This window comes from Magnolia sinica, chromosome 16 (genome assembly GCF_029962835.1).
Source record: "Magnolia sinica isolate HGM2019 chromosome 16, MsV1, whole genome shotgun sequence".
NCBI classification, from domain to species: Eukaryota; Viridiplantae; Streptophyta; class Magnoliopsida; order Magnoliales; family Magnoliaceae; genus Magnolia; species Magnolia sinica.
This window is the reverse complement of record NC_080588.1, coordinates 6,222,880-6,246,430: the sequence shown is the minus strand read 5'-3', so window position 1 is coordinate 6,246,430 and position 23,551 is coordinate 6,222,880. Positions and strand designations below refer to the sequence as shown.

The 23,551-nt window shown below is 36.3% G+C and overlaps 1 protein-coding gene across 1 annotated transcript in view; it reads right to left on the bottom strand.

The window, feature by feature from the left end:
- The window catches only part of LOC131229555 (protein PYRICULARIA ORYZAE RESISTANCE 21-like), a 46,169-nt gene extending 40,076 nt beyond the window's left edge, over positions 1 to 6,093 (bottom strand). Inside the window, exons 1-2 of the mRNA XM_058225549.1 lie at positions 6,002 to 6,093; positions 3,248 to 3,329 (exon numbers count right to left, since the gene is read on the bottom strand). Of these exons, the coding sequence (XP_058081532.1) occupies positions 3,248 to 3,329; positions 6,002 to 6,013 (94 nt within the window). The 5' untranslated portion in view covers positions 6,014 to 6,093. The remainder of the gene's footprint in view (positions 1 to 3,247; positions 3,330 to 6,001) is intronic.
- Between the last annotated feature and the right edge of the window lie 17,458 nt (positions 6,094 to 23,551).

The following is a 23,551-nucleotide window of genomic DNA, read 5'->3' as shown; positions in this document are numbered from 1 at the left end:
AAGATCAAGTTAAAGCTTCAAGTACATCAAGTAGAAGATCAATCAGAAGCAACTGAAACTACAAGTTCGATGTTCAATATTTCAGGTATAAATGACCCTAGAAAGACCTTAGGTTTAGGTCATTCATATTGCACATTTAGTATGGGTTATTATCCTTTTTATAAGCTCTATTTTGACTAGTCCTAGTCTATGTTCGACTAGTCCAGGTTCTGGCTTGACTAGTTCAGGATTTTTCTCGACCAATCTAGGATTTGTTGCAAAATTTCAAAATTTTCTGGTAGGGTCACGACCAGTCGAGCACCCTATTCGACCAGTCATGGACACTGGCTCAACCAATCGAGCAGGGCTCGACTCAAACTCCAACAAGTATTTTGGGCTCCACTCGAGTAGTCGAGTGCTATGCTCGACCAGTTGAGAGTCGGTTTTATCCGATCGCACTAGAATTTTTAAATTTTGGTTGTTCCTTGGACCAGTCGAAGCTGACCTTAGACCAATCGAGGGAACCATTTTTCAACCTATAAATAGAGGACTTTTCTCAGCTTTTTTCATTCATTCAAATCCAAATCAAGCCTTCATTCTGAGAGAAAGGTCCTCATGATTGTCAAGCTATTGTCCGGTAAATTAAGGTTTTTTTTATAACTTTTTAATTTCTAATTTCTTAATCTCTTTTTGCTTCAATCTGATTTTATAAAAAAGGGTGTTCTTCTCTACCCCTTTTGAGATCCAAGGAATTAAATCTAAGTAGCCCAAAGTTGGATTAATTTAAAATTCATTTAGACCTGGAACCATTCTATATGTGTGATTGAACATTGGACATCTACATCTTCAAAAGAAGCGGTTCTACCAGGCTATATTAAGCAGAATCTTCAGATAAGTATTTTATTTAAATTGCTTTTGGTTTGTAAGATTACCAGAAAATCTCTATTGTGGTTTTGACTGAGATAGCCAGAAAATCTCAGCGTGAGATTTTTAATTATGGTAGCACATTGAAAACGCAATTGTAAAGGTTTTAAGGTGAACCTTGGAAAACCTTCTTTCATAGTGAAAGCCAATATCACCTGGGTTGTGATTATTGGGAGTGGAGTAGGTGTGGCTGTTTGAGAACAGTTGGTATACACGCCGAACTGCTATAATTTTTGGAGTTTAGTGGATGATGTTGTATGTGTGGTGAATGCTTGTATCTATTTCATGTACAAGTGGTGGATGTTGTAATAGCTAGATTTCTTTCTATTGCTTCTTGTTTTAGTTTAGGTTTTTTATCCTTATCGAGTTCAAGACATCAGGTTGTCCTACCATAAACTTTGGTTTTTGGTGTAAGGTTGTCCTTTGAACGACGTTTGAATCAACTTCTCAATACTATTGCAATTAAGATTGTTATTTAATTTAGCTATCTCCATTTATATTCCACATTTATTTTTTATTTGGCATAGTCCTATTCATCCCCCCACCCCCGCTAGGACTGAGAGCTCGCCCTTTTCATGCTTAAAACAAGTAACTTTTTCTTCTTCCGTACTCTGAAACCATATAACTTTTGATGCATCGAGGCCAGTATGAAAGGTCGTGGTTATGAAGAGAAAATGGTCCTGGTTGTCATGGACAATGGGTCATGGCTCACATGCACAATGGATCGTGGTTGACAACCACGACCCATATAGCGTGACAACCACGACCCATAATAGCTGACAACCATGACCCATGTAACATGAAAACCATGACTCATATAACATGAAAACTATGATCCATGACAACTAGAAGCCACGATCTATATACTGTGACAACCACGACCCATATAACATGACAATCATGATAGAAGTTTTTGGGCCTAACGAGTTGGGCCTTACACAGGGCAGTGAAAGGCATGATCCGTATAACATGACAACCACGACCCATATAGCATGACAATCGGGACCCATACAGCATGACAACCACGACCCATATAATTGCCAACCACGACACACGACCCATGTAACGTGACAAATATGATACAACGTTGTGGGCCAAACGAGTTAGGCCTTGCACAGGGCAATGAAAGACATAATCCTTATAACATGATGACCACGATCCATATACTGTGACAACCACGACCTGTGTAACATGTAAACCACGACCCATATAACGTGACAACCACAATCCATATAGCTTGACAAACATGACCCATGTAACACGACAACCATGATACAAAGTTATGAGCCAAACGAGGTGTGCCTTGCACAGGGCGGTGAAAGGAACGATCCTTATAACGTGACAACCATGACCCATAACATCTGTCAACCACAACCCATGTAACATGTTAACCAGGACTCATGTGCATGTGAAAAGCACAATCCTTATAACATAACAACTATGATCCAATGTGCATGTGAACCACGACTCTTCATCTGGGTCATAGTTTGACAACGTGAAGGGTTGTGGTTGTCACTGTCAGTGGTCAAGGTTTGATTTCTTGAAGGGTGGAAGGTTTGAAAACATGAAGTCGTGGTTTTCTACTATCAATGGTGGAGGTTTGATCAAGGTGTGCCCTACAATAAGCTCACTTCACGTGACAAGGAGAAACGGCGTCCCTCTTTGGCAGTTGGTCCCTGGATCTTCACTTTTCTAGTAAAACGAAAAAAGAAGAAGAAACTCTGTAACAGGTGAATAAAGGCGACATTTGGCCCTTCCCAAGCTCATAAATGCTTCCTTCCATGTCACACTTTCTCAAGGTTGCGACAAAAGATAACTTCTTATTCACTCGAGGACTGTACGACTTCTGAACCAAGGATAAGGGCCTTTTCGTTCGAAAGAATTTCAAAAAGTTATCAGAAGGCCACCCATGGGATATCTGGAAGTAGTACCTCTCTAAGTAATTTGACCAAATTCGAGGTCAGTACGGTCAAATTCCCTAAATGGTTTGTATTGCTAGAATAAGGTACAAATCTGACTACTTTAGTATAATAATCTTATAGCTATTAGACTAAAGTAATCCCATGCAAAGGGGATGTAAAATAATGGCTGGGAAGTGTGATGTTGGTAGCATTTGTGGAGGGGGCATTGTGACAGTTGTCATGCATGCAGGAGATCCGAGCTATTCATGTTGGGGATGTCTCACTTGTTCATTCCCCTACTATAAAATCAGCCCCCACATACTATAAAAGATTGGTGACGAGTGAAGCTAGAACTCGAGTTAGTTTTCCCCATTTATGGGTGCGCATATGTATCTAGTTGAGAGAGAGAGAGAGAGAGAGAGAGAGAGAGAGAGAGAGCTCACCAAGGAATTTCCGAAGAACTTTTCTCATCTTCGTCTTGCAGGGATGGTAGTCAAGATCAACATTCAACACCAATGTTGATGTCTATATTTAAATAAGAAAAACAAAATCCAAGTTAGAGAGAAAGAGGAATTTGTAGTTGTAAAATGGAAACCCAACTTGTGAAATGGAGAAATTTGTAGTTTTATAAGAGCGAACACAAGGAAAATAATCAATAACCAAGTTAGAGAGAGAGAGAGAGAGAGGAAATTGGGAAACCCAGGCTGCAAAATGGATATAATTGTGGTTTTAAATCAAACAAAAGGAAAAATAATCATAACCCCAATGAGAGAGAGAGATGGGGGGGCGGGGGGGGGAGAGGGAGTAAAGAGAACTAAGTTATAAAATCAAGGGAATTTTACAAAAACAACCTAATTAATAGAATTATTTATATTTGGGTCCTTTCTAAAAAGGTTTTTAAAAAGCTACCTCATTTATCTGTATAATTATCATTAGACCTTTCTTTACATTTTTTATGGATAGGTTGAGTAGGTGCTATAAAATGGGTTGGCTGCTTGAGTGGGCCCCACCATAATGTTCATGTAAAATCCACCCCAATCACCAAGTGCCTCACCTCATGTTTAGGCCAAGGGCCCAAGTCACCCCCATTTGTGATTAAGGTAAGTCATCAGGTTGGAAACAATGTATAGAGTAATAATGAGCCTTTTTTTTTTCTTCTTCTTCTTTTTTTGCTTTTTTTCTTTTTGTTTTTGGTTCGAATGCTACTGCTACTGAGATTTGTGTAGATGGAAACTCGGAATTCCATGAAATTTGACATCCGACAGATGTTGGGTGATTTAAAAATTAAATAAATAAATGTATAAAACAACAATCACCCTACAAACTACTTCTCTAGCATGGCCAATTTAGACCCAGGCCTAAAATTTTGTAGAATCAAATATTTAGAGTGGATTTCGTATAATCATCACATTGAGCCCTCTAAAAATCAAGGGTGGACGTTGATCTCTCAACTGTGTTTTCTTTGGTGTGCCCCACCAAAATCCCAAATTTTCTGAATTGTTGGTCTTTGGACCTAAACTAGCTAGGATTATGCATCTGACGCTTGGAGTGGATCTCTCTCTCTCTCTCTCTCTCTCTCTCTCTCTCTCTCTCTCACACGCACACACGCACGCACCATGCTGGCCTGCTAAAAATCAAATCCACACGTCCCACCTATTATGCGGAGAGATTATTTAGAATAAAAAAATTGCCAGGACGCGGCTCACCATGATGTTTATGTAACATCCACTCCGACTATTAGGTATTTAGTCCCATCTTAGGCCTAAGGGGGAAAAAAGGAGTTGGGCCTGACCCTTGATTTTAATGGCCACACCAAAGAAAACAGTTGGCAGGAAATGTCCACCTTTGATATTTATAGGCCCATTATGATAATTATACTAATTCAACTCCGAACCAATCATTAAATTCCACACAAACATTTAGGCTTTTGGCCTGAAAATCTTACTCAACCATGATTCACGTGGGCAATGTAATGGGAATAGTTTGGAGGGTGGCTGAGAGAAGCCCCGACATTTTTTTTTAATAAAGTGGTCCACTTGAATCATAGATGGGGCTGCTTTTTGGGCTATTTGCTTAGCATGGGCAATGTAATGGGAATAGTTTGGAGGGTGAGAGGAGCCCCGTACAATTTTTTTTAATAAAGTGGTCCACTTGAATCATAGATGGAGCTGCTTTTTGGGTTATTTGCTTAGCATGGGTTGACGCACTTAGTAGTTGGGGTGGATTATAGGGCCCAATTTTTATTTTTTTTTACGATGGGTCTCACAAGCTTTGATAAAGAGCAAATAACCTTTTTAATAGGCTTCAAAAACATGATTATATGCATGAGATCTGATAAGGATTGTGTTTGAATAAATCTACGAGGCTTACTATGATGTATGTGTTTGATCCACACGATTCATCCATTTTCCAACTCATTTTAGACATGAAGCAAAAATTGAGGTTGATTATAAACTCAAGTGGACCACACCATAGAAAACAAGGGGATAATATTGTCCACCATTGAAAGCTGAAATGTGGATCATGGCTCACAGAAATGTGTATCTGCCATCCAACCTATTCAAAAGGTCAAGGAGTCATAGATGAAGGGTAAACACAAATATCAGCTAACTTCTATGGCAAATTTGAGCTTTGGTTCTGCCTATTTTTTAGCTCATGCACTAAAATGAACGAGTAGAATGGATGAGCAGCATAGATCAAATATATACATAGGCATCACCATGTAATTAATATAAATAAATAAATAAATAAAAACTATATACGCAACAAACATCATGACGGAGGCATAGAGCCATCTAAGCCACTGATCCTTTTGCTAGCATAGTGGCCGTGATGAAGGTAGTGGAATTATAATTATACCAACTATGAAGTAGCTTTTTGAATTGTTTTTTAAAAAGGATATCAGAATGAAATTCTCATATTAATTAAGTAGTTTTTTATAAAATAATTTAAAATCAATGTAATTTGCATTTCGATAACAAGAAAAGATCTCCAAATCTCAAAGATAATTATAACAATTTCAATAAATCATCTTACAACATCAACTGTCACTTTATCTAACTTGGTCAAAAAAAAATATAGAAAAATTAATAATAATAATAATAAGAAATTTAAAAATAAAAAAAAAAAGGTTCATCTTATATATGCATGCATGTGTAATGACATTAGAAAGTAAAGGGAGGAGAGATTTCACAAACCTCGTCCGCCATTGGTTTCTTTCTTTATTTAAGGAATAGAACTAGATATTATTTGGAATTTCTACAGGAAGAAAGATGGGGGAGATAGGAGAATGAGTATTAACACGTCCATGGCTTTCATTAAATAGGCCGTTGATCCTTAGGAAATGTAGATTGATGAGCTAACTGATGATGACAAGTGTCCCACACCCAACCAAAATAGAATGGGTGGCTTAGGTGTTACCCTTTGCGTGGGACTCATCATGATGAATGTATTGCAAATTCATAACGTCTGTCCATTTTTTCAGCTCATTTTAGAACGTAATCCAAAAAAATTAAGAAAATCCAAAGTCACACTATTGGGAACATTGGTAAATGATCATTAAAAAATTTCATGGGCCAGATGACACTACAAAAGTTTTGGATCAAGCTGATCTTTGTATTTTTCCATTCATAGAGATTTGGTTGACATTATCAACAAGCTAGATGGAAAATATTTATTATGATGGCTTTTAGAAAGTTTTTAATGGTGAGCATTCAATCACCACTTTTTTTCTGTGGTGAGGTCTACTTGAGGTTTGGATCTGTTTAATTTTTGAAATCCATCCTAAAATGGGCTTGAAAAAAAATTATGGACGGCGTGGATATACTATAGATCATTAATGTGGGCCCCACGGTATAACATCCTATCCACTCCCAAAAAGCATAGCCGCCTCTGACTCGGCAACAACGGGAACGTGACGTCGGCATCCCACGTCACAACAGGCTGGAGTCGGATTGCAAAGTGTAGAACACAGCACTGAGATGGGTACTTCATTGACGTGGCAAAGTTGTGTCCACATAGTGTATATCTAATATTATATGGTTCATTTATTTTTCTGAATTATTTCAGGGAATCATTCCTGTAACGAGTCAGATCCAGGACTCAAATTGGACCACACCACAAAAGGATGTGTAAATTGAACACCTACTATTAAAAACTTGCAAAAGTGTTGAATGAAGCTGATATTTGTGTTTTCCTTCCATCAGGGTCCATGTGACCTTATGAACACGTCGGATGGCAATAAACAACATGGTGGGCATTTAGGACGATGTCAACGGTGAATATATTATCATCACTCCTTGTAGCGTGTCCCATTTGAGCTTTGGATCTGCTTCCTTTCTGGACTTACGTGATACAGGGAAGGACGTGTTGAAGTCGAGCACCCTCTTCTTCGGAGGGGTAATTACTCTAATTTGACGGAGTTTCTCAGGGCTCGGAGAGATGCCCCCATTTTATGAAGAAAAGAAAATAGAAATAATTCTTCACAAAAACTCTGAAATAATTTGCTTGATAATTAAAAATGAGTTTACAACTCTCTAAATAATGTTATAAACCTTAGGAAAAAATTTCGGAATCAAACTATAACTTAAATTTCCCTAAAATCGTGACTTACTACAAATAGTAATTTTACTATCTATAGACAATCATGATTTCTACTAGAACTCATCGTTTTTAGCTAAAAATAATAAGTATCCTATTTGGCTAAACCATGTCATTCTCCTAAATTTTCAAAGCACTTTATGTTAGATACAACTCCTAAAGATAAATTGATGAAGAGTTACCATCAAACTAAAATTTACTAAAAATAGTAAAAACAAAAGTAAACTAGAATTTTGATCGTCGATATAATGGAATCTAACAAATTTGGTGTAGGCAACCCGGCAAAGCGGAATTGGTTGGCTAAAATAGCTTCTCCTACCCCAAAATTATATATGACATGTCTGATGGAGTATGCTACAAGTCTTTTAAGACCTCACAAAGGCTATACAAGGACTTGAGACTAAAAGTGTGACTGGGAATAAAGAAAGCCTTCCAGTGCAACCTCTTCCCAATCCAAAACCGCAACATGAAGTTAGCGACCCAAGCTCTTCAAATAAGATGGAGTAAGTTAAATCTATCACCAATCTTAGGAGTGGGAAGACCATTGACAAAACCATTCCGGTTAGAGTTGAAAAGCCTAAAGACCCGGAAAAGGATAACAATGATAGATCTAGCCATGCCCCACAAGAGTTAGAACCGAAACCTCAAGGGAAGCCGATTGCCCCATTTCCCTAACAGTTAATAGCACCAAAATCTCTTTCTAACTCTCAGGACATCTAGAGGTGTTGAAACAAGTGAAGGTCAATATTCCTTTATTGGATGTTGTAAAACATATACCTTCATATGCCAAATTCTGAAAGACTTATGCACGACCAAAAGACGGTAAAATATTCAAAAGCAGATCTTTTTAACTGAAAAAGTGAGTGTCATCCTGAAGAAAGATGTGTCACAAAAGTACAAGGATCCTGGTAGCCCAACCATCGCTTGCGTAATTGGGAACTACCAGATTGAGCACACACTTCTTGACTTAGGAGCGAGCGTGAATCTAATCCCGTACTCGATCTATGAGCAATTGGATCTAGGTGAATTAAAATTAACCCGGACCACATTACAACTTACCGATCGCTCAGTTCATATACCGAGAGGGATAATCAAGGATGTGTTGGTTCAGGTTGATAAACTCTATTATCTGGTAGATTCTATCATCTTGGATACTCAACCCATCGTAGACATAAGCACTCAAATTCTCCTCATTCTTGGTCACCCATTCCTGGCCACTTTAAATGCAATCATTAATTGCAGGAATGGAATCATGAGTATGTCTTTCGAGAATATGACATTGGAGTTAAATATATTTTTCAATACAGGTAAACAGTCAGAGGATGATGACGATTCTCACGATATTAACCCGATTGACTCTTTCGCGGAAGATAGAACACTCTTGACCTTATCCTCTGACTTTTTAGAGACGTGCCCGGCCCACTCCCATGATTTTGATGATGACATGATTAGTTAGATGGGGGCCATACTTGATGCCGTGCAGGTACTTGAAGTTAACCGATGGAGGCCACAATTTGAAGAATTGCTCCAAACTGATTTAGTGCTTCTACCATCTAACCTTAAGGCACCGAAGCTTGACCTAAAACTTTTGCCCTCTGATTTGAAATATGTCTACTTAGGTCAAGATGAGACATACCCAGTGGTAATTTCTTCTTACCTTGAGCAAGAACAAGAGAGTATGCTTATTTCTACTCTCATTGAGCATAAGGGAGTCCTTGGATGGTCGATTGCAGATTTCAAGGGAATTGACCCTTTAATTTGTACTCACTACATTTATCTAGAGGATAATGTGAAGACCTCCCAGCAACCACAACGTAAATTAAATCCAAACATGAAGGAAGTGGTTAAAGCTGAGGTTCTTAAGCTATTGGATGTGCGTATCATATACCCTATATCAAATAGTTAATGGGTGAGTCCAACTCAAGTGGTTCCTAAGAAGTCTAGAATCACCATCATAGCCAATGCCAATAAAGAACTCGTGCCAACTAGATTTACTACTGGTTGGAGAATGTGCATTGACTACAGGAAGTTGAATACCATCACAACAAAGGACCACTTTCCTTTACCTTTTATTGATCAAATCTTGGAAAAGCTAGCTGGTCATTCCTATTATTGCTTCCTTGATAGGTATTCGGGCTACAACCAGATAGAGATAGCCCTTGAAGATCAAGAAAAGACCACGTTCACATGTTCTTTTGGCACATTTACTTACCGAAGGATACCATTTGGACTGTGTAATGCCCCCGCCACCTTCCAGCGATGCATGATGAGTATTTTTCTGACATGATGGGGTAATATTTAGAGATCTTTATGGATGACTTCTCGGTCTTTGGTCCATCCTTCAGCGAATGTTTGGAAATTTTGAAAAATGTGCTGAAGCAATACAAGGAAAAGAACTTGGTACTGAATTGAAAAAAGTGTTCGTAAGGGAATTATCCTAAGACACATCATCTCGTCCAAGGGAAATGAGGTAGATAAGGTTAAAATTGATCTTATCTCTAACCTACTTCCACCCAAGAACATACGAGACATGCGATCCTTCCTAGGGCACGCCGATTTTTACAGAAGATTCATAAAGGACTTTACTCACCTCTCTCATCCTCTATGTAATCTACTTTAAAAGGATGCACCATACAAGTGGACTGAGCAATACCAGGAAGTTTTTACTATGCTCAAGGGCATGTTAACCATTACGCCTATCTTACAGCCACTCGACTGGTGCCTTCCTTTTGAATTTATGTGCGACGTGTCTAACTATTCTCTTAGGGCGGTTTTAGGCCAGACAAAAGAAAAGAAGTCTTATGATATTCATTACACAAGTAGAACTCTAAATCCTGCCCATGTGAACTACTCTACTACAAAAAAGAAACTCTAAGCCGTAGTGTTCGCTTTGGACAAATTTAGGTCCTACTTGATCGGATCCAAGATCGTGATTTACACAGATTATGCAGCGCTCAAGTATCTTCTTTCTAAGAATGATGCTAAGCCCATTTTGATAAAATAGATCCTCCTACTTCAAGAATTTGATTTGGAGATAAAAGATAAAAGTGGAGTAGATAACGTAGTGGCTGACCATTTTTCTCACCTTGATCTCTCTAATTCCCTTGAGACAACACTTATAAATGACATGTTCCCTGACGAACAATTGTTCAAAGTCTCTCATTTACCTTGGTTTGCTGATATTGCTAATTATCTTGCCACAGGTTTCACGGCGACACATTGGACTACGTAAGATAAGAAAAAATTCTTTGTTGAGTTTCATAAGTTCTTGTAGGATGATTCGTATTTGTTTAAATATTGCCCAGACCAAATCTTAAGGAGATGTGTGGCAAATAATGAACACTAAGGTGTCATCTCCTTCTGTTACTCTCAAGCCTGTAGTGGCACTTTTCTACCAAAAAAACCACAGCTAAAATTCTGCAGTGCGGCTTTTATTGACCCACTATGTTTAAGGATGCTCATGAGTTTTGCAAAGCTTGTGAGCGTTGTCAGAAATTGGAAATATTTTTCCATCGAAACATAATGCCTTTGAACCCCATTCTGAACATTGAAGCATTTAATTGTTAAGGCATTGATTTCATGGGACCATTCCCCCAATCTTTTAAAAATTTATATATTTTGTTCGCTGTAAACTATGTCACTAAATGGGTCGAAGCAATCCCATGCCAGAACAATGATCATCAAACGGACATTAAATTCTTAAAAGAGAACATCCTTTTCCGATTCTGAACACCTCGAGCCATCAGTAGTGATGGAGGTTCACATTTTTGTAATACATCATTTGCAAACTTAATGAAGAAATATGACATCTCTCATAAGGCGAGCACTCCATACTACCAACAAACAAGTGGACAAGCCAAGATTTTCAATAGGGAGATCAACCACATTTTGGAGAAAACGGTTAATCCTGATCGAAAGGATTGGTCAATCCAATTAACCGATGCTTTATGAGCTTACCGTATTGTATTTAAAACTCCTATTGGAATGTATCTCTTTAGACTTGTCTATGGGAAGGCTTGCCACTTACCTGTGGAGTTGGAACATAGGACTTATTGGGTGATTAAAAATTTAAACTTCAATTTAGACAACACTAGCTCACTGCGCAAACTCCAGTTAAATGAACTCGAAGAAATCTGGAATGACGCATATGAGAATTCGAGAATTTATAAGGATAGAATGAAGGTAATTCATGACCAACACATTCTCAGACAATTATTCACACTAGGTCAGAAGGTCCTTTTTGTATAATTCTCGGTTGCATCTCTTTCCAAGAAAACTCTGATGTCATTGGAACGGTCTTTTCACTGTTACTAATGTTTATCCTCATGGGGCCATTGAGATAAAGAATCTGAACAATAGCAATACTTTTAAAGTAAATGGACATCGGTTGAAGCCATTTGTGGAGAAATTTGATTTAGAGGACATGTGTATACTTCTGAATGATCCTGTTTACCAGGATTGATCTCATAGTCTGACGGAGGTGTTGTTCGGTTTACTTCTTTTCGCCGTTTAGGATATTTTATTTTCCGTCATTCTAGGATAGTTTGCTTCCGCTGTTTTAGGATAGCTTGCTTTTCGGTTGTTTAATTCTTGTACTAACCCTTCTTCACACTGAGATCATTGGAAGAGCCTTAAAATGTCTTCTTCAGGTATTATCTTTCCATGACTTCCCTTTTTCTTTTCATTACCTCTTTTGCATTATATGCTTATTTCTTTTACATTGAGGATAATGTAGATTTTAAGTTGGGGATGGGAGATTAGGTAAACTAATTAGTGTTTTCTTAGTTTTGAGCAAATTTTGCAAAATTTTTTTTAAAAATTTAATGTTTCAAGATGAAATCTATTTGGGAAGCGATGAATTGTGTACCTAAGAATGCTTTGACTATGATAAGATAGAGATTGAATCTTGAAGTACTGAAATCTAATCATCTAAGTAATTTATCACCTAAGTACTTGTACTCAATTGATTAAGAGGAAGTTTAAATATCATGTTAAATCACAAAATGCATTCAATATGTCTTGTAAAAGATATACTAAAAGTTCTGATTATTAGTATGTGAATCATTGATAGATAACGAGAATCAGGTCTGGAGAATTTTATCCATCTTAAAAGAAAAAAGAAAAGAAAAAAAACTAGTTAAAAAGCAGGAGATCGATAGAGAGGTCATGAAAAAGAATGTAAAGAATGAAAAATGTGGAAAAAAATGTAAACATAAAAAGATTGATTAAAATTGACTGTCGATATAAAATCAAAAATTGGAAAAAGAAGGAAAAGGGGATAGGTTCAGAATCAGTACTTGAGTTTTCAACCTTCAAGTGGTGAGCATGGCTAACATTATGAAAAGATAGTATTTTTATGAGAAGTAAATTGATTTTCATTGAGCACGTTGAAAAACTTGATATGCGAACTATGCTCTAACTTAATAGATAAAGAACTTATTTGATTGATTGCTTATGTGATTCGGCTCAAGGTTTTCAAAATCTTACTTTCTCATCTTAAGTCTACTCATTCATACTTGTTTACACAAAAGATTATTTTCTAAAAAAGGTTTGAACATTGCACATTGAAGTTCATTTTTCACATATTTTGCTCGGGACTAACAAAATGTTGGATGGGAGTGTGTTGAGGGTCAAATATTACATATTATCCCTCATTTATTACTTGTTTTTATGAATATGATAATGTTGAATGTCCTATTTTAATCATGTTTGTGTTGCAATGTGAATTTAAGAGCTTAGATTGAAAAGGATACTAAAAGCATGGATTTAATGCTCATGAATTAACAAAGCCAAGGATGGATCTTATGAGACCAAGAATGAAGAATTCACATGCCAAAGATACAAGAAAACCATGTGAGGAATGAAGAGCATTGAAGACTTAAAGTGAATAAAATGAACCCTAAAAATCTACCTTCTTCGACTAGTCCCTCAACTAGTTGAAGAATCCTCGACTCGAACTCTAGCAATAAAATTCTTTAATTTCCCATTATCCTTGACCAGTCAAAGGATTTGCTCAACTCATCTCAGGTTACGCAGACAGTACACGGACTATGTAAATTTGAGGCGGTTTCCGAATTTTTTCAACTCGATACGAAAATTGGAGTTGAAAAACTATAAATAGGAGTCCCTAGGATGTTCTTAGGCATCTTCTAGGGTTTGAGGAGTAGAGAAAAAGCGTGGAGAAGCCGTCGCCAAGAGTTTTTCTTCCTTTTCATCAGTTGTTTTTATGCTTTTCTTAAGAGATTTTAGTTCAATCATGTCTATGGTTGGCTAAACCTCTTAGTTAGGGATAAGAGGTGAGGCTTATAGCGTGATGGAATGTTTCTTTACTTTGATTCATGTTTATGTTGAATCTTCTCTGATTTTAGTTTGATTTTCAAAGAATACTTTCAGTTCTTAATGGTTTATTGTGACTCAAATTACAGTAGATCTGCAATAGCTTTGAGTATCTTCTTTTCTTGATTTTGAGATTATGGGATTGGTAAATCCTGTTGTTAGCCATCGTCTCATGGGTATGGCTTGGTGATGGAATCTCTTTTAATTATCACAATTCTCCTCCATTGAGAATTAGGTCAAGGAAAGTTCAGATTGATCTTAATTGTATATCTTCCAATTGGATAGGATAGGACTCCAATTCCAATCATGTGACTTGAATCAAGTAAGAGGGCTCCTTGATCTCTACAAATGGATCCTTGAAAACCCTAATTACCACCTTTGAATTTGTTAGTTTTAATCACTTTAATCACAATTATTCTCTCAATTAATTCAGATTTAGATTCACATCTTGTTCTAGTTCTAGTTCTAGTTACTTTCATAATACACACGAGATTAGTTGCTATAGATTTGACCTCGGTCTCACTGAGATTATTACTACATTGCGACCCTACACTTGGGGTTGTGAACACCTTTATACTGTTTAACGCAAATTAAATGTGCGAAAGAAGGCATTTTTTACGGAACAAGTTAGCGCAATTATCAAGAAGAACACTCCCCCTAAAATAAAAATAAAAAACCTAGATTACCCTACAATTTCATGTACCATAGGAAAATCCTAATTGAACAAGCCTTACTAGATTTGGGGGCAAGCGTTAATCTCATACCCTACTCAATATACAAACAATTGGGGCTTGGTGAATTAAAACCCACCAAGATCACCATACAACTTCCTGACCGATCTATTTGTATACCAAGAGGAGTAGTAAAAGATATGTAAGTCCAGGTTGATAAGTTATACTACCGAGTAGACTTTATCATCTTAGATGCAGTCGGTTATAAATGCTAGCAATTAGATTTTGGTCATCCAATGATGCATATTTCTAACTACTTCAAATGCAATCATCAATTACCGGAATAGAGTGATGAAACTGTCCTTTGGGATGATGACATTGGAAGTGAACGTCTTTACTCTCTATAAATAACCTTAGGATGTAGATGAGGTCCATGAGGTAAATATGATTGACACACTCGTGAAGAATGAGCTCATATTGAATATAATCTTCAACCTCTTAAAAGCCTGGATTGCTCACTTTATGGATTTTGACGATCACATGATATTAGATATAATGAGCACTTTATAAAATTTTAAACTAGTACTTGAAACAAATCGGTGGATGCCAAGCTTTAAAATTTTGTAACACGCTAAACTTTTTAATACTCGAGTATTGAAAGTTCTCGAGTTTTACCATGAAATTTAATCTAGTATATACATATGTATTTCACCAATTTAGCCTATCCTAACCTTACATTTATTCTCTAAACTTGAATCTGACTGTTAGGAATAACCATCATTCATAAATCAAATCATTCGACCGTTGATTTTTAAGACAAAAGAAAAGATCCAGTGCAAATAACCAATTGAAATGGCAAAACATCCCGCCAAAACATTGAAGCATATTCACATATGTTGTCTATGCAGGAAACTCCCGTACGCTGTGTATCTCCAGCCGACCTTCCTCATGCAAGAAACTATATATAAATCCCTACCTGTTGCAGACGTTCCAGCAACAAGAAAACAAAGAGAGAGAGAGAGAGCACAACGACAAAACTGTGAAAAAAGGACGGTCCAAAACTGTCTCAAATGACCAAAAAGGACGATCATGGACTGTCGCATGGGCCGTCAAATTTTGATGTGTCGTATTACTTAAAGGACGGTTGAAAACCGTCATTCTTATTGACGAAAAAAGAACGGTCATGGACCATCTCTTATGAGCCTTTAAAGGACAGCCATCAACCGTCCTTAAAAAGGACTGTCATAAATTGTCTCTGATGAGCCTTCAAAAGGACAGTCATAGACCGTCCTTAAAAAGGACTGTCATAGACCGTCTCTTATGGCCCTTCAAAGACGGCTTTGGATCGTCCTTTAAAAGGACGGTCATGGACCGTCTTTAAAAAGGACTGTCATAAACCGTCTCTGATGAGCCTTCAAAAGGGCGGTCATAGACCGTCCTTAAAAAGGACTGTCATGGGCCATCCCTTATGAGCCTTCAAAACACCTGTTACAATATATTTCATCGTATTCTTCCTGATATACACCTGTTATATAATATATTTCATCATATTCACATTCATATCCATCTAAACCCAAAGTACGTAAATCCAACATAAACTACGTTCATCCAAACATAAACTACATCCATCCAAACACAAACAATCTTATCCACATTACATTTATTCACGCATAAATACATATAAGTTTAACATCATAAATAAAAAAAGGAAAAAAATCAATAACAATTTTTTTTGTCTTTCATCTAAAAAAAATATTAAACCAACAAAACATTATAATTCAGAATAATGAAGAATTGCATAAACTTCTTCCAAAAAAGTGGGCACTCTTTTAAAATAAAACTGATCATTAAAATAAAACTAATGCAAGCAAATAATGCAACAAAATGTTTCAATTCAAGTTAATAGAAACAACAACAAAAATTAAAGCTCTGTAAAAAGGGGTATGTGTTAAAAGGGATACATTCTTGTTTGTTGCCATGTGATTGGGCTACAATTCAAGTTAATAGAAACAACAACAAAAATTAAAGCTTTGTAAAAAGGGGCATTTGTTAAAAGGGATACATTCTTGTTTCTTGCCATGTGATTGGGCTACATTATTGCAGCAATTGGGTTTGGGTTCGGGATCGGGTTTAGGTAAGGGTTTTCATGTTTAGGTTTAGGTTTAGGTTAGGGAGTTGAGATTAGGATTAGGTCTAGGTCTAGGTTTAAGGATTTGAGAATACATTTAGGTTTTAGGTTTAGGTTTAGGTTTTAGGTTGTAGGTTATAAGTTATATAGGTTATAGGTTAAGGTTTAGGTTATAGGTTTTGGTTTAGGTTTAGGTTAAGGTTTAGGTTTAGGTTATAGGTTTAGGTTAAGGTTTAGGTATTAGTTATAGGTTATAGTATAGGTTATAGCTTTAGGGAGTTGAGAATAGGTTAAGGTTAAGGTTTAAGTTTAGGAAATCGGGTCCGGGTTCGGGATCGGGTTTAGGTTTGGGTTTTCAAGTTTAGGTTTAAGTTTAGGTTAGGGAGTTGAGATTAGGATTAGGTGTAGGTTTAGGTTTAAGGATTTGAGAAAACATTTCGATTTTAGGTTTAGGCTTAGGTTTTAGGCTTAGGTTTAGGTTATAGGTTTAGGTTATAAGTGCAGGTAATAGGTTTAGGTTTAGGTTAGGTTATAGGTTAAGGTTTAGGTTTAGGAAATCGGGTTCAGGTTCGGGATCGGATTTAGGTTTGGGTTTTCAAGTTTAGGTTTAGGTTAGGGAGTTGAGATTAGGATTAGGTGTAGGTTTAGGTTTAGGGATTTGAGAATACATTTAGGTTTTAGGTTTTGGTTTAGGTTTAGGTTTAGGTTTAGGTTATAAGCCATAGGTTTAGGGAATTGAGAATAGATTAATATTTAGGTTTAGGAAATCGGGTTCGAGTTCGGGATCGGGTTTAGGTTTGGGTTTTTAAGTTTAGGTTTAGGTTTAGGTTAGGGAGTTGAGATTAGGATTAGGTGTAGGTTTAGGTTTAGGGATTCGAGAATACATTTAGGTTTTACGTTTAGGTTTAGGTTATAGGTTATTGGTTTAGGTTAAGGTTTAGGTTTACGTTTAGGTTTAGGTTATAAGCAATAGGTTTAGGGAATTGAGAATAGGTTAAGGTTTAGGTTTAGGAAATCGGGTTCGGGTTCGGGATCGGGTTTAGGTTTGGGTTTTCAAGTTTAGGTTTAGGTTTAGGTTAGGGAGTTGAGATTAGGATTAGGTGTAGGTTTAGGTTATATGTTATATAGGTTTAGGTTTAGGTTTAGGTTATAAGCTATAGGTTTAGGGAATTGAAAATAGGTTAAGGTTTAGGTTTAGGAAATCGGGTTCGGGTTCGAGATCGGGTTTAAGTTTGGGTTTTCAAGTTTAGGTTTAGGTTTAGGTTAGGGAGTTGAGATTAGGATTAGGTCTAGGTCTAGGTTTAAGGATTTGAGAATACATTTAGGTTTTAGGTTTAGGTTTAGGTTTTAGGTTGTAGGTTATAAGTTTATGTTATAAGCTATATAGGTTATAGGTTAAGGTTTAGGTTATAGGTTTTGGTTTAGGTTTAGGTTAAGGTTTAGGTTTAGGTTATAGGTTTAGGTTAAGGTTTAGGTTTTAGTTATAGGTTATAGTATAGGTTATAGCTTTAGGGAGTTGAGAATAGGTTAAGGTTAAGGTTTAGGTTTAGGAAATCGGGTCCGGGTTCGGGATCGGGTTTGGGTTTGTGTTTTCAAGTTTAGGTTTAAGTTTAGGTTAGGGAGTTGAAATTAGGATTAGGTGTAGGTTTATGTTTAAGGATTTGAGAAAACATTTCAATTTTAGGTTTAGGTTTAGGTTTTAGGCTTAGGTTTAGGTTATAGGTTTAGGTTATAAGTGCAGGTAATAGGTTTAGGTTTAAGTTAGGTTATAGGTTAAGGTTTAGGTTTAAGAAATCGAGTTCAGGTTCGGGATCGGATTTAGGTTTGGGTTTTCAAGTTTAGGTTTAGGTTTAGCTTAGGGAGTTGAGATTAGGATTAGGTGTAGGTTTAGGTTTAGGGATTTGAGAATACATTTAGGTTTTAGGTTTAGGTTTAGGTTATAGGTTACTGGTTTAGGTTTAGGTTTAGGTTATAAGCCATTGGTTTAGGAAATTGAGAATAAGTTAATATTTAGGTTTAGGAAATCGAGTTCGAGTTCGGGATCGGGTTTAGGTTTGGGTTAGGGAGTTGAGATTAGGATTAGGTGTAGGTTTAGGTTTAGGGATTTGAGAATACATTTAGGTTTTAGGTTTAGGTTTAGGTTATAGGTTATTGGTTTAGGTTAAGGTTTAGGTTTAGGTTTAGGTTTAGGTTATAAGCAATAGGTTTAGGGAATTGAGAATAGGTTAAGGTTTAGGTTTAGGGAATCGGGTTCGGGTTCGGGATCGGGTTTAGGTTTGGGTTTTCAAGTTTAGGTTTAGGTTTAGGTTAGGGAGTTGAGATTAAGATTAGGTATAGGTTTATGTTAAGTTAATATGGTTTAGGTTAGTTTAGGTTTAGGTTTAGGTTTAGTTAAAGCAATAAGTTTAGGGAATTGAAGAATAGGTTAAGGTTTAGGTTTAGGAAATCGGGTTCGGGTTCGGATCGGGTTTAAGTTTGGGTTTTCAAGTTATAGAAAAGTTTAGGTTTAGGTTAGGGAGTTGAGATTAGGAAAATTAAGGTCTAAAAGAAGGATTTGAGAAAATATTTAGGTTTTAGGTTTCAGGTTTAGGTTATAAGTTTAGGTTATAAGGTTATAGGTTATAAGGTTATAGGTTAAGGTTTAGGTTATAGGTTTGGTTTGGTTTAAGGTAAGTTTGGTTTGTTCATGGTTTGGTTAAGTTTAGTTTTAGTATAGGTTTGTGGTTGTACGGTTTAGGGAGTGGATAGGTTAAGGTTAAGGTTTAGGTTTAGGAAATGGGTTTCGGGTGGGTTTAGGTTTGGATTTTAAGTTTAGGTTTAAGTTTAGGTTAGGTGATAAGGATTAGGTTAGGTTAGGTTTAGGTTTAAGGTTTGGAAATTTGTTTTAGGTTTAGGTTTAGGTTTTAGGTTAGGTTTAGGTTAAGGTTTAGGTTATAAGTATAATAGGTTTAGGTTTAGGGTTAGAGTTATAGGTTAAGGTTTAGGTTTAAGAAATCGGGATCTGGTTCGGGATCCGGTTTAGGTTTGGGTTTTCAAGTTTAGGATTAGGTTTAGGTTAGGGAGTTGAGATTAGGATTAGGTGTAGGTTTAGGTTTAGGGATTTGAGAAACATTTATGTTTTAGGTTTAGGTTATAGGTTTTAGGTTTAGGTTTAGGTTTAGGTTATAAGCTATAGGTTTAGGGAACGTTTAGGTTTAAGAAATCAGGTTCGGGTTCTGGATCAGGTTTAGGTTTGGGTTTTCAAGTTTAGGTTTTGGTTTAGGTTAGTGAGTTGAGATTAGGATTAGGTATAGGTTTAGGTTTACGGATTTGAGAATACATTTAGGTTTTAGGTTTAGGTTTAGGTTTTCAGTTATAGGCATAGGTTTAGGTTTAGGTTAAGGTTATATGCTATAGGTTTAGGGAACTGAGAATAGGTTAAGTTTAGGTTTAGGAAATCAGGATCGGGTTTAGGTTTGGGTTATCAAGTTTAGGTTTAGGTTTAGGTTAGGTAGTTGAGATTAGGATTAGGTGTAGGTTTAGGTTTAGGTGATTGTTATATGTTATATGGTTTAGGTTAGTTAGTGTTTAGTTGGTTATAAGCATAGGTTTAGGGAATTGAAATAGGTTAAGGTTTAGGTTTAGAAATCGGATTCGGTTCGGATCGGGTTTAGTTTGGGTTTTCAAGTTTAGGTTTAGGTTTAGGTTAGGGTAGTGTGTAGGTGTTAGGATTTGAGATACATTAGTTGTAGGTTTAGTTAGTTGTAGTTTATTGTTAAGTTTAGGTTTAGGTAGGTTGTTAGGTTTGGTTTAGGTTTAGTAGTTAGGTTTGGTAGTCTTATAGGTTTAGGTTTAGTATAGGTTATAGGATGTTATTTTAGGTTATAAGCGTAGGTAGGTTTAGGTTTAGGAATGTGGTTGGTTGGTTTGGTTTAGTTTAGGTTTATTAGTGTAATAGGTTAGGTTAGGTTTAGTTTAGGTTTGAAACATTTCAATTTTAGGTTTAGGTTGTTAGGTAGGTTAGTAGTTTAGGTTATAGTGATAGGTTTAGGTTAGTTAGGTTAAGTTAAGGTTTAGGTTTAGAAATCGAGTTCGAGGGTTTGGTTTGGGTTTTCAAGTTTAGGTTTAAGTTTAGGTTAGGAGTTGAATTAGGATTAGGTGTAGGTTTAGTTTAGGATTTGAGAATACATTTAGTTTTAGGTTTAGGTTTAGGTTGTTGGTTTAGGTTTAGGTTTAGGTTATAAGTCATTGGTTTAGGGAATTGAGAATAGGTTAATATTTAGGTTTAGGAAATCGAGTTCGAGTTCGGGATCGGGTTTAGGTTTGGGTTAGGGAGTTGAGATTAGGATTAGGTGTAGGTTTAGGTTTAGGGATTTGAGAATACATTTAGGTTTTAGGTTTAGGTTTAGGTTATAGGTTATTGGTTTAGGTTAAGGTTTAGGTTTAGGTTTAGGTTTAGGTTATAAGCAATAGGTTTAGGGAATTGAGAATAGGTTAAGGTTTAGGTTTAGGGAATCGGGTTCGGGTTCGGGATCGGGTTTAGGTTTGGGTTTTCAAGTTTAGGTTTAGGTTTAGGTTAGGGAGTTGAGATTAAGATTAGGTGTAGGTTTAGGTTATATGTTATATAGGTTTAGGTTTAGGTTTAGGTTTAGGTTTAGGTTTAGTTTATAAGCTATAAGTTTAGGAAATTGAGAATAGGTTAAGGTTTAGGTTTAGGAAATCGGGTTCGGGTTCGAGATCGGGTTTAGGCTTGGGTTTTCAAGTTTAGATTTAGGTTAGGGAGTTGAGATTAGGATTAGGTGTAGGTTTAGGTTTAGAAATTTGAGAATACATTTAGGTTTTAGGTTTAGGTTTAGGTTATAGGTTACTGGTTTAGGTTTAGGTTTAGGTTTAGGTTATAAGCTATAGGTTTAGGAAATTGAGAATAGGTTAAGGTTTAGGTTTAGGAAATTGGGTTCGGGTTCGGGATCGGGTTTGGGTTTGGGTTTTCAAGTTTAGGCTTAGGTTTAGGTTAGGGAGTTGAGATTAGGATTAGGTGTAGGTTTAGGTTTAAGGATTTGAGAATACATTAAGGTTTAGGTTTAAAAAATCGGGTTCGGGTTTGGGATCGGGTTTAGGTTTGAGTTTTCATGTTTAGGTTTAAATTTAGGTTAGGGAGTTGAGATTAGGATTAGGTGTAGGTTTAGGTTTAGGGATTTGAGAATACATTTAGGTTTTAGGTTTATGTTTAGGTTATAGGTTATAAGTTATAGGTTTAGGTTTAGGTTTAGGTTTAGGTTAAGGTATAGGTTTATGAATTGGTTTCAGTTTAGTTTATAAGCAATAGGTTTAGGGAATTGAGAATAGGTTAGTTTAGGAAATCGGGTTCGGGTTCGGGATTGGGTTTAGGTTTCGGTTTAGGTTAGGGAGTTGATATTAGGATTAGGTGTAGGTTTAGGTTTAGGGATTTGAGAATACATTTAGGTTTTAGGTTTAGGTTTAGGTTATATGTTACAGGTTTAAGTTTAGGTTAAGGTTTAGGTTTAGGCTTAGGTTTAGGTTATAGGCTATAGGTTTAGGAAATTAAAAATAGGTTAAGGTTTAGGTTTAAGAAATCGGGTTCGGGTTCGGCATCGAGTTTAGGTTTGGGTTTTCAAGTTTAGGTTTAGGTTTGGGTTAGGGAGTTAAGATTAGGATTAGTTGTTGGTTTAGGTTTAGGGATTTGAGAATACATTTAGGTTTTGGGTTTAGGTTTAGGTTATAAGTTACAGGTTTAGGTTTAGGTTTAGGTTAAGGTTTAGGTTTAGGCTTACTTTTAGGTTACAAGATATAGTTTTAGGGAATTGAGAATAGGTTAAGGTTTAGGTTTAGGAAATCGGGTTCGGGTTCGGGATCGGGTTTAGGTTTGGGTTTTGAAGTTTAAGTTTAGGTTTAGGTTAGGGAGTTGAGATTAGGATTAGGCATAGGTTTAAGTTTAGGGATTTGAGAATACATTATGGTTTAGGTTTAGGAAATCAGGTTCGGGTTCAGGATCGGGGTTATGTTTGAGTTTTCAAGTTTAGGTTTAGGTTTAGGTTAGGGATTTGAGATTAGGATTAGGTGTAGGTTTAGGTTTAGGGATTTAAGAATACATTTAGGTTTTAGGTTTATGTATAGGTTATAGATTATAGGTTTAGGTTTAGGTTTAGGTTAAGGTATAGGTTTAGGTTTCGGTTTAGGTTATAAGCAATAGGTTTAGGGAATTGAGAATAGGTTAAGGTTTAGGTTTAGGAAATCGGGTTCAGGTTCAGGATCAGGTTTAGGTTTTAATTTTCAAGTTTAGGTTTAGGTTTAGGTTAGGAAGTTGAGATTAGGATTAGGTGTAGGTATAGGTTTTAGGATTTAAGAATACATTTAAGTTTTAGGTTTAGGTTTAGGTTATAGGTTACAGGTTTAGGTTTAGGTTAAGGTTTAGGTTTAGGCTTAGGTTTAGGTTATAAGCTATATGTTTAGGGAATTGAGAATAGGTTATGGTTTAGATTTAGGAAATCGGGTTCGGGTTCAGGATCGGGTTTAGGTTTTGGTTTTCAAGTTTAGGTTTAGGTTTAGGTTAGGGAGTTGAGATTAGGATTAGGTGTAGGTTTAGGTTTAGGGATTTGAGAATACATTAGGTTTTAGGTTTAGGTTTAGGTTATATGTTATAGATTTAGGTTTAGGTTTAGGTTTAGGTTTAGGTTTAGGTTATAAGCTATAGGTTTAGGGAATTGAGAATAGGTTAAGGTTTAGGTTTAGGAAATCAGGTTCGGGTTTGGGATCGTGTTTAGGTTATCATTTTCAAGTTTATGTTAAGGTTTAGGTTAGGGAGTTGATATTAGGATTAGGTGTAGGTTTAGGTTTAGGAATTTGAGAATACATTTAGGTTTTAGGTTTAGGTTTAGGTTATAGGTTACAGGTTTAGGTTTAGGTTTAGGTTAAGGTTTAGGTTTAGGCTTAGGTTTAGGTTATATGATATAGGTTTAGGGAATTGAGAATAGGTTAAGGTTTAGGTTTTGGAAATTGGGTTCGGGTTCGAGATC